This window comes from Pteropus vampyrus, unplaced genomic scaffold (assembly GCF_000151845.1).
Source record: "Pteropus vampyrus isolate Shadow unplaced genomic scaffold, Pvam_2.0 Scaffold9, whole genome shotgun sequence".
NCBI lineage: Eukaryota > Metazoa > Chordata > Mammalia > Chiroptera > Pteropodidae > Pteropus > Pteropus vampyrus.
Window position 1 is genome coordinate 14,044,201 of NW_011888790.1, and position 12,274 is coordinate 14,056,474.

At 31.2% G+C, this 12,274-nt stretch overlaps 1 protein-coding gene across 1 annotated transcript in view; it reads right to left on the minus strand.

Moving 5' to 3' along the window:
- Positions 1-12,274, minus strand: part of PPFIA2 (PTPRF interacting protein alpha 2) — a 465,706-nt gene that overhangs the window by 91,325 nt on the left and 362,107 nt on the right. The window contains 4 exon segments of the mRNA XM_011374878.1: positions 508-638; positions 3,811-3,840; positions 7,121-7,358; positions 10,894-11,114. Of these exon segments, the coding sequence (XP_011373180.1) occupies positions 508-638; positions 3,811-3,840; positions 7,121-7,358; positions 10,894-11,114 (620 nt within the window).

Below are 12,274 nucleotides of genomic sequence, written 5' to 3' on the forward strand. Positions count from 1 at the left end.
GGGTGGGGGTCTCATATTTTTCTGAGATTCTCCTATGGATAAACTTTGTTCTCCTGTTAATCTGCCCTTTGTCGATTTAATTACTAGACCAGTTAAAAAAAACTTAGAAGAAAAGAAGGGAAAAGTTTTCTACCCCTACATTTTAGAATCCCTTTAGATTATGTTACATTTCTTAATAAATTCTTCCTCTAGCCTGACTCCATTTTAATAAGAAATATCCACCAAAAATAAAAGAGCTATTCTCATAAATATTGGCTAGTAACAAGACCACAAATACCTAATTCATTTTAAAACTAAAAACTGGATCTCAGGATGGAAATTTGTCTTTTTTTTTTTTTTTTTTGCAAATGGGGAGAGGTAGCAGGAAAATACCCTAATGAAGAAATACAGTTCAAATAAAAAAATTTATATACATTTTTTAGACAGTCTATTTGATAATACTTAAAAGAAAGAGGAATATTTTCAGAAAAAGAGCATACACTTTACAGTGTGCTGGGAGAAGCATACCTTCTGGCCTCATTGTGGTAGGAAGAAGGAAGGGTGTGAGTCATCCTGATAGCTCTAGGGGTAGGGGGAGGAGAAGTTTCACACTTAATGGTAGCTTTATCCTCCCGACCATCTTCTTCTACCACTGCAATCTGGAAGTGAAAACAACATATTCAGATGAATTTTCTAAATTTCAATTGAAGTTGATGAAAATGGATAATTGTTAAAGCAAGGCGAAGTAAATAAATCTAATATGAACACAAACAGAAAACGTGGGGCACATAAGTCTTACATATATAAATTAACATTATTAAAGAGTGTGAATTTCATTACTCTTTAAAAGTGAAGAAACTCCAGTTTAAGTAAACGTGGACCCACTACAAAACATTATTTAAGAGTAGATAAGCACCATAAATCAATACACAGGGACTATGAAAAAGTTATTTTGGGATCTATTTTGCTATACCAGAATGTAAATGCTTTAAAAAAGCAAATTTACTTAAAAAAAAAAAAAGCATAGTTAGGTTATCTTAACATGGAGATCTTTTAAGTAGGGGATGTTTGAAGTGAGAAGAGAAGTTGGCAAAATATAACTTCATCAGATAAAGCGTTTTGTATCAGTTAAGCTAAAGAAATGTATCCTAGGGTGTTTAAAAAATGTGTTGGAGTTTGTAAGAAAAAAATTTAAAAAAAAATCACAATAATAAAAGATTCCATACGTATTGCAACTTGTTTCATCTCATACTACCTGTCATGGGAAAATTGACAAAGACATATATAAAACCTTAAGAAGAGGGGATGGAAGGAATTTTTTGAAGAACAAATTATTTCAAAATCTAAAACATTTCTGGATAGCATAAATTTTGTCAGAGATATAGAGCTGTATTAAAACGAGACTTTTCAACAATCAAGTTAATTGTGGAGTTATTTTTCAACACTGTCATTTTTTTTCATAGCATCATTGTGCATGAAAATACATATAGTGAGAGAAAACTGTGGTAAGCATAGCTAAAAGATAGAGTTCCAGAAGTTCTGATAAAAAAAGTTCTCAGTATTACTACAGAAAAAATTATAAAGCTGTGTTCTTATGTCTACGCAATGTCTTGCTTGTTTCTACATTAAGCTGTTATGCTTAAATGTGTTTACAAATGATAAAGACCTCATGCATTAGAGAAACTTAATGAAATTGTTTGTCTGTGCTCTTCTCACCCAAGCCTAGAATACTTTTTCACAGTTTAGGTAGCTACCTTAATAGGATTTCCCCTCTCCATTTCAATTAGCATAGTGCCACCAGAAGAATCTTTGTCAAGAACTGTTTTCCGCATATCAATGCTATGAAAAACACTTTCTAAACTCACATCTCATTAAAACTCATGGAGTGTGTTTCAAAACTGTTCCTAATATACATTTGTTTCCACAGTTCATAATCTAATTGTGATTGTTTTCACAATCGTTTCTCCTAAGCATGATGGTTTCTGTTTTCTGATTTTTTTCCTGAAACATCTTCTTATAAAATACGCTCCTCCCTTATACTTTGCCAAACTATACCAACTTTTACAATATTCGCTTTTAAGAACACCATACACAAACTGTTCCTCTGAATAACACTGAGAGCTCACACTATGTAAACAAAATTGAAGAAAAAAGCTTTAGAATCAGAGATGGATTTGAAACCTGGTTTCTCTTATTTGTTGTATGCATGACATGTGCTAATTATCTGCTCTAAGAATAAATGTCCTCATCAGTAAAATGGAAGTGATAATGCCTTAATGTGTTCTTTTGAAGTATAAATAAAATCATGCATGTAACTCCTTGCGATATACCTTGATATGTAACAATTTTTAGTTTGTGATCTTCTTTCCATAACCTACTTTTCTTACCAATCATCTCTACCCCCTCAATTCCCTGAGATTGAATTTCTGTATAGGACCTTCCTTAGTGACTTTTTTTGTTTCTTAGATGCAATGAACTTTTTTATATCATTAGTCAGATTTCTTCCTATGTTCCCAGTATCATTCTTTTAAGTTGCAGAGGAAGTCAAAGGCAAATAACATTATGCATGGTAACCTCTTCTGATAGTGTCAACTATCAGTAACCAACTGATAGTGTCAAGGAGCACTATAGGAAACTAGATAATGGCTCAGGAAAAGAAAAAAAGAAATGTTACCAATATCAATCTGTGCTATCTAAGCATGGTATAGGTTCCCTTAAGTAAAAAAAAAAAAAGTTATCTGGTTCCAAAAGTGTTTTGGGCATAGGCTGACTATCACATCTTGTTGATGCTGAAAAACAGATTTATGCACTAGATAGTAGGTTGAATCTTTGAAATCTTTCCCATCTGATATACCATGAGTTCAAGCTCTGCTGTTCTCAATTATTTATCAAGGTGTCATTTTGCGAATCAGAACTGGAGTCCATTTGTTTTCCATAGTCAATATTTATTCTCTTGATTTTATTCTGAACAGGAAAGCAGTCTATTAACTATATTTTCTAATTTTCTATATTCTTGATGCTCTGGCACCTGGGGCATGCTGACTAAGGAGAGACTGCACCTCTCAGTTAGCTAATTCCTAGAGAAAGCAAACCACTTCCCTGGAGTGTGCCTTCCATATGCAAATCAATCAGTCCAGACCAGCACCTCAAACCATCTTCTCTGTTTGGCTCTTATATTCTAGGAAACAATATTCCTCTGCCTTAATGATCCTAGGCCAGGTATCAGATAACTGGAGACAACCCCTAATACGCTAGAGCCCACTAAAATTATTCAAACCAGCCAATCCTAATCCTACTTTCCTTGCCTTGCCTTTCTCACAAAAACCATAATACAGGTCTCTGCCTATGCTTTCCCCTCACTCTTTCTGCCTCTTGAACCATATATTGACTTCCCCATGGCCCTACATAATGTAGCATGCCCCATTCTCTTGAAAAGTGTGAGTAACAAGTTACCTCTTCACTGGCAGTTGTTTCCTGATCTGTTGGCCTCACTTTACCTGAGTAATAGTGAAACCTACATTTTAAATAAGCAGTATTGTTCTAAAATTGACAATAAAGTATCTAATTCTACCAACAGTGCTCTAAATAATCTGTGGAAAACTCAAATAGTTAGTCTTCATAATATAATATTGTTACAGAAAGCATCAAAAATTTTATTTTTGAGACATTTGCTTTTATGATAATATTTAAAGAATTAAATAACAATTAAATATTTTTAATATTTCTTGTTTAATGTTAATAAAATACTTCAACTAGAGGAAATATAATTTTAAAGCTTTCATTAAAAAAACAATATTCAACTAGTAATCATATAAAAGTTATTTACAGTACCTTTCTTCGATGTTTCCTTAGGTCACTTGGCTGTGATTGGCAGTAATAAAAGCAACATAAAGCAGAACTAGTTAGTGATTGCCATTTGACCATGTTACAAGTTTAAATAGTATCTACAACTTGGCCATATATTTTTTCATTTTATTTTTTTCTAAATAAATGTGTTTATAATTGTTCGGTGATCATTATAAAGGCACTCCTCCTAGGAATGACTTTAGAGAGGGAACTTCCTAGATGGATTGGGTGGAGGCATGTTTCTATGATGGAGCCATGTGTACATACGTGAGATACGAGACATGAACTCTGGGAATATAAAGTACATATTGAGTGAACTATCAAGAAATAAATATGGGACTATCTCTCCTAAGAAAATATAGATGGAATGAAAAAGATTATTCATAAATAAAGATTCAATGCATGTATATAGACTTTGTAAACATTCCCTTTACCCCATCTGTGGAGAGCCTTGGGACTCCATTGGGCACGTATGCTATTCCTGAGGGATCTCGAACTTCCTGGATTCTAATAAATCCCCCATTCTCAAAATGCTCTAGTCTCTGTATAACATGTTTCTTGGGCTGCTGTTTTCTTGTCAACGCTCTTTTAAAGACTTTTTAAAAAGTTAATTCTTTATGATTCTATATAAACACTATTCACTTAATATCTTTGTTAATCTTTCTTACGTAAGTAAAATAACTTTTGTTAAACTATTACATTATACTTTACATTATAACTGTTATTAGAAAATAAGTTGAATTTCCTCATCCAGTATTTTAACTAGATATTGCTAGCATGTTATTTATAATTATGGGTTTGTGGTAAAGTAAAAGTAAATACAACAGATAAAAGTAAAAACAAGAAAAACAAATAACCATGTTTGCAAAACATATACAACCCAAACCAATACAATATCTTTTCAACCTTAGTTTTCTGTCCTTAAAATTTCTAAATTTCTTGGAATGTTCAAACATGGATTATATCTAACAAAAATTATTTTTCCTCCAATATTTTTTACAAGTAAAAGAAAATCTACCTGCATTTCTCTAATAACAATTGTGAATTTAATGACAAAGTTTTATTAAGTGATAAGAAATTCTTGCATTTCATTTCTTGTTTTTCTGAGTCAGATACTGAACATTTTAAATACCTTTTAACCCTCAGGAAATTCTCTAAATATTTTTTTAAGTACTCTAATTAAGGTGTAATAATGCTCATTTACCACTAATTTGTTTATGACTAATTGCTCAAGAAAATGCATGGAAGCACTGGTACCTTTACACACAAACACAAACATCACATTTAAATATTATAAATATATTATTTTATTAATAGAAAAATAATAACGCTGTCAAGGATTATGATGTTAGTGTTTATGAAATGAAAATACTTAAAAGGTAAAAATATTATGTTATTTAAACATAAGGAAATAACAGTAGCACAGAAATAACCAAAGTTTTCTTGCCTTGAATGATGACTAAATTATCCTCTGTGGGAGAAGATTCTTACTTAGCTTTAGTAATATGTAGGTGATCAATATATATGCAGCACATATTACGCATGCAGAAACTAAGCCAGAGACTATATCATTTTAGTCAATAAAATCAGATGCGTAGTCTCTAGATTTCTAAAGTAAGTAGATCACAATGTAGCTCAGTTATTGCATTAGTATATCTTAGTATATTGACTAAAAGTTTGTGCTGTATCTGAGTGGGGTCAGTTCTGATTAGTTGGTCTTTTTTTTTCTGATTGACCATTGTCTGTACCGTCTATTTAAAAATATTTTTAATATCAAATTGGAAATTAGCACAGAATAGAGGATTCAATGACTGAAGAAGATAAATGTTTCCTTTTTAAAAAAATTTCACAATTTCTCTTGTATTGACTTAATTATACTCAAGTCCCATAACTAGAGTTTGAATATGAGATGTATTGCCTCGCCATGTAAATAGTTTTCTGTTTTAATTCTCAATTGTAAAATCAAAAGAAAAAAATACCTAAACTTATATATATAACAGGAATTTCATGAAGATAAAATAAAAACTTAAAAATTAATTATTTATAAGGCAGTTTTGCAGTCTTCTTCTAGAGATGAGAGTACTACATATACACACACATACACACACCTTCTTTGTTCAGATATTATGCACACAAACAGATACAGGCATTGTGCACTTTTATAGAAACTTTACAACTTTCTGACCAGAAACACAACATACATTCTATGTTTTTCTGTAGTATCATTAATTTCGCCTTCATTTATTATGTTTGTGTTAGATTTTACAAAGTATAAACTATTATTTTACCTATTTGTATTTTAATTTCTATCCTCAACTGTTTCATTTTAATTTAAATTTTATCGTTTTAATAATATAGTTTTAGTATTATTACGAAAACAAAATTTTATCTCCACGAATAGTTCAGAATATTTAAATCTTCGTTATTGTTGTCAATTTAACATTTTTCCAGGTAATCACAGAAAGAGACAATAGCACATGCTTTGATTTAGCAAATTTGAAGAAAAATACAGCTCTACTTACTAGCTGTTTTGAACATAGGCATTTACTCAACCTCTTAAAGCTTCAGTTCCCTCCATTCTCTGTTGAGGTAACATCCTCAGAATTTCAAATATTATGATGAGAATTAAATGACTACACATCACGGCATGCAGTTGTCATTACAACCATATTTTCCAGAGGTTTTCTTATATTATTTTTAGCAAGGATGCTTTGGTTTTCTCTCGATTATATTTGGAGACTTCCTAACTCAAGCTTTCAACATGTAAGCCCAAATATAAAGATAAATGAATAACGAATTAAATAATAAAGAAGAGTGAAAATGTTGACATGAAATTCTAAAACAAACTTGGGAAATTGCTGCTATTGCTTTTGATGGCTCTAATTAAAATTATTTTGTTATGTATATTATAAAATTATAACATTCTATGTTGGTGTATTGAAGAATTATAATAACTAATTTTTGTTATTTATTGGGCTAAAAAACCCCAGTCCTAATTTACTTCTTCAAGATATCATTAATAAAAATGTACTTAATGGTTTAAGTCATTCAGATTTCTAATGTGATATCGATTCCTAGTCTTCTATTTACTTATTACATGACCTTGAGCAAGTCACACCTATGTAGGTAACATTTCTTCATCTCATAATGAGATTAATAATTGTACCTACCACATAGGGTGGTTGTGAAAAAAAGAAAAAGAAACGATAAAATGCATAGAAAGCCCTTAATCTAGAATAACAGCCAATCAATATCAGTTAATGGAAGCAAAGTTTTTCTGGACATATCTTCATACCAGTGTCATGACTCCCATCCGATCCATTTCCCTAGCAGGACTTCGCGGGGTGAGCTTCGGTGTCGAGTGTCCACTGGGGGGAGATGAACTGGCCAGTGAAGAAGCTGTAACCGAGGCAGTGATGGAGGTACCTGGGTGGACCCTCGCCAAATTCAGGCCTTCCAGGCTCACACTAGCTACTCTATTCTCAATTTCTTCAGCACGTAACTCTGTAGATTCTTTTTCTTCCTGAATTAACCTGAAATATACAGTTTAATTTTGATCCATTATATGATGCTATAACGGAAATTGTAAGCAATAAAACTACTCTGTGAACATTATATCAAATCTTATATTTCCATCTTTTTCCTCAAGAAAATATAATTTCCAAAAAATTCCAAGGACATCCTAGCTGAAGTTTAGAAAATCTTTTTTAAGTGATACATAATTCGCCTCCACTTTCAGTTTGACCCTCTTTCTATACTACCACCCACTAAAACTCTTTTAAAACCTTGCCTGCCTAGTTAATTTCTGCCAATAATCTTAAATTTGCATTTGAGCTCAGGTCCTGATAAATGAGACTTTTAGAAACTCAGGTCCCAACAAAGTTACTGAACCTTACCTCTGACCCAATAACAAAGTATAATTAATAAAATTCTCAATAAACAGTCACAATTATCATTTGATGAAATAAAACCCTTATACTTTAATTAATATCTATTTAGCCAAGTTGTCTTTTTAAATAAGCACCAAGCAATTTAACAATGTAGAGATGAGAGGCGGTGGATAGGTAGATGGATGGATGGATGGATGGATGGATGGATGGATGGGTGGATGGATGGATGGATACATAGATAGATAGATAGATAGATAGATAGATAGATAGATAGATAGATGATAGGTAGATAATGAGAAAAATTAAACTGTTGCTATAAATGCTTTTGATAAAACAAAACACTATTACAATTTTTCTTTAAATAGGGCAAGCTTCAAAAATGTGTATAAATTAGTTATACATATGAAGAATAAAGAGCTTTAGCTGGGTTGCATAAAGTTCCTATTTTAGTTGAATCTATACATATTTTATATATAGGAAAATCTCTTTATCTTCCCCTCAATTAAATTTGCTGTAAAAAAACTGCTTTAAAAAAATTAAAGTCAATAAAATTATTAAGAAGCATATTTAGTCTTAATAATAATTTTTTTACTTACATGAAGAATATGAATTTTATCACTTTAAAATTTATTTTCATGCATTTTAATTTCAGCCCAAAATCAGAGGCCCAAAGGAAGGCTTTATCAAGTAACAGAGCACAATATCATTAATGCTTTAAACAAATTTCAATGGAAAAACTGCCTTCTCTTTAAAAACAAAAAGAGTGATTTTGTATTTTTAAAATGATTGGTGGAAAATGACTCCTTCACAAAAATCTGATGTGAGGTGATGTGGTTCTGCTGTACAAAAAAATGTGTGGTTATTAACTCCAATATTCTATTAATTTTAAAGGAGAGTCAAACCTAGAAGGACAGCTAAGAGGTAAATCAAAGTTTAATCAAACAGGAAATCTTATGCTACATAGATATTCAGTTTATTTGAAAAAGAAATAAATTACAATCCACTGATCTTTTGAATTTTGATGAAAATATGGAAAACAAAGAAAATAACAGAATAGATTTCCTTGACAATGTTCCAGTTTAGAATGTTGGGAAGGATATCCCATAGGAATCATACAGAAGGCTGAGAGGATGAATATAACTACAAAAGAAAAACAGGCAAATGTAGCTAACTATAGATGAACAGATTAATGGCCATTGTAGTAGCAAATGATTTTGAAGTAATTTGATCTCTTCCTCTAAGAGAATCAGTGAACTGAGAAGCCAAAGGAATTTTTTAAAATATTATTTTGTGAAATAATTAATTTGTGAACGAGGAAAATTTTAACCATAGAAAAATTCTGGTTGTTGTTATCATATTGACATGGTTTACATCAAGGGATTAATTTCTTTTAAATGTTGCTATGTATTCAAATTTTATGTATATCTTAATTTCTTATAATCAGCAATGACATTGATCTACATTAAAGGGGGCAGTGATGTAACATATTGAAGGGCAATAGTTTGAATTCATCATTTGGAAACCAAATTAATTAGCCTAGGCCAAGACTGTTAGTGGAAATTACTACCATAATGTAACTAAGCTAAGAGTCCTTGGCGGGACAGGTTATCACAGAGGATGTGTGTATAAATAATTATCACAAGGATGTATACTTAATTTCTAATTCATTTAGTGAGTTCAACCATTAGCTGCACAGCATCAGAAACTGTTACTCAGTTTGAATTCATGTTTTATATTATTTTTTCTATTTATATTAATCAAATATTTATGAAGCAATTTTTATTTATCAAGCAAAGTTCTGATTCTGGACATAAAACAGTGAGCAAGACCAATTACATTTATCGCTCTTATATTACTTAAAATTTAGTGAAGGTAAAGAACTGAAAGATAGAAGTGATGATAGAGCTGTTGGTGGTAAGAATAAAGTGGGAAAGGGTTAGGACAGCACAGTGTGGATTGTGGAGAATGTTCCAGAAGAAAGGAAAAGCAACAGAAAAGGGGATAGCATGGAACATTCAAAGAACATTCAAAGAACTGGAACTCATGTATAATGAAACATGGAATTGGAGAGGTGAATGGTTAAGACAATGTTGAGGGAGCTGGAGCACTGTAGGCCATCTGAAGGACTTCGATCTTTAGCTTGAGAAACTGAAGTGAAAAAGAGAAAGTATATAAACACGTTTGGGTTTTAAAATGTCTTCTCTGGCTGCAGTATTAGTTTGGATTAGATCAGGAACCCAAACACTACAAAGAAACCAGAAACTATTACTGTCATCCACATGAGAAACTGTTATAATGGGCAGCACAGTGATGACCACCGTGGAGAGCTAGGTAGCTATGAATCAGAACAGGAAGTCAGCAGATTCAGCTAGAGCCAGAAAGAACACATAAAGGCATTGTTCTAAATAGTAAAAACTGTTCATAAGTTGAAAAACAAGTTAAAAATAGTTTCCTGATGTGTGAAAAAATACAAGTCCACCTGGCATAGTAGAGATTTTTGCTGGGGCTATTCAAACTAACGATTGAAAAAAACTGTGAATGAAACTGAGACTTAAGAAAGTATAAAACTTAAAATTTAAATTATAGTGACAACATTTCTCAAAACTTGAAATATGAACTTGTACAATTTCAATTCTATAATGTTATTTACTTTTTTGAAACCTATATTATCCAGATACTGCATGATAATTGTAAATTTTTTCATATATACTTTGAAATAATTCATAGTTAATTACACTCCCAATGTCTAAATACCTTTAAGGAGCTGGTTGCATATTAATTTGCATGCTATTTAGTACCTTCACTACAGCATTAAATATATCTTAAGAATGTATCTTATCACCACGAATACCATTTAAGTAGTAAATTTTAATTTAAAAAGTGCTTCTACGTATATTGAAAAGGATTTTATCTTTATTTTGTTGTTTTCATATCATAAATCTATGTATATTTCATGTATGTTATCTACGAAGGCTGTCCTATTATTGTATAGGACATATACAGATATCCTGCGAATCTTGTGAAAATACACATTCTTATTCAGTAGGTATGGCGTGAGGTTTGAAATTCTGCAGTTCTAACACCTCCCAGGCGATGCCGATGCTTCTGATCTGATGACTGTATTTTTAATATCAAGGTTTTCTAATCCCTTGAAAATATCGGTAATAATTGAACTCACCTGATTTCTTTGTTGATGGCATCCAATTGTTCCTGAAGCATCATAGCTAGAGTCTGGGCATCAGAATGACCACTCGGAGAGAGAAGATCCATTGAGCTAAAAATTGTTTCTCTGTCATCATCGTCAATATCAGACATTTCTGTGTCACTTTCAAAAGGGTGGCTGCTTAGTACTCCAATTTGTTGAGTTCTATTCCACTCATGATCACCAAGAGATTTTACCTGAGTAGTAAATGAACAATTATGGCATTTATCACATTGCTCATTTGAAAATAATATTCTAAAAAACAACAAAAAAGCACAAATGATTTTATAGCTTACCTGGCAAAAGCCAAATTGATTAACACTCAATAATCAATATAATAATGCAGAACATTCTCACATAAAAATGTGATTAATGAAGTCTTTGAATAATTATGAAGATAAAAAATAATAATACAATAATACAATAATAATATTTAACATATTGGTTCAATAAAATAGGTCCTTGGCATGTTTAAGTAATGGGAGGTATTAATTGTCAGCATAAATATGAAGATTTGTATAGAAATAAAGATAATAAACTTCCATATGATTTCTAGTTCAACTCCAAATCAAGGTACGAAATCAAGAATTTGTACACAAGCATTCCTGTTTCTTGTACTATTAGTCTTACCTACATTTTCTTAAAAACTATAAGACTAGGACTACAAATATTATCACACGACAAATTATCACACGACAAATTATACAAGAATTCTTGTATACTTTGTTAGAAACTATGTAAATACAAATATTATCACACGACAAAAAAAAGAGTTCTTGTATAATTTGTCGTGTGATAATATTTGTATTTACATAGTTTCTAACAAAGTATTATTAAAAAATATTGCAAAGTGATTTAATTTTATTTCCACTACTCTGGTCTCTTAAACACCTCATTGATTTTTCTAAGCCCAAGGCATAATAATTAACATGGTTATGTTTTTTTTTAATTGGTATAATAAATGCTCATGTGAATGAAAGTCTCAAGTAACCAACAGACCAGTGTTTTTCAAGCTGTAATCTGAAAGTATAACAGGCTTGGGAATAAGAGGTAGGTCTCAGGGTTTTCTGCTTTTTAAAAAATTGTTTTTTATTTTTGCAATGATGTAAAATAATTTTGCATGGGACCACGTGATATCGCCTCGAGTATTTAGGATTTAAGGACTTGAATTAGCAATTGTGTTTCAAATTAGTTTGGTATTAAGTAGTGCTAGTTTGTCATATACAAATGAGAAAAGAACTGATATGAACTTAATTTATACCTCATTTGTTCATTTATTTATTTATTCATCAACAGATATTGAAGGATTAATTTATACATGACACATAGGTATGTGCCATTTAAAAACTAAAGGGTG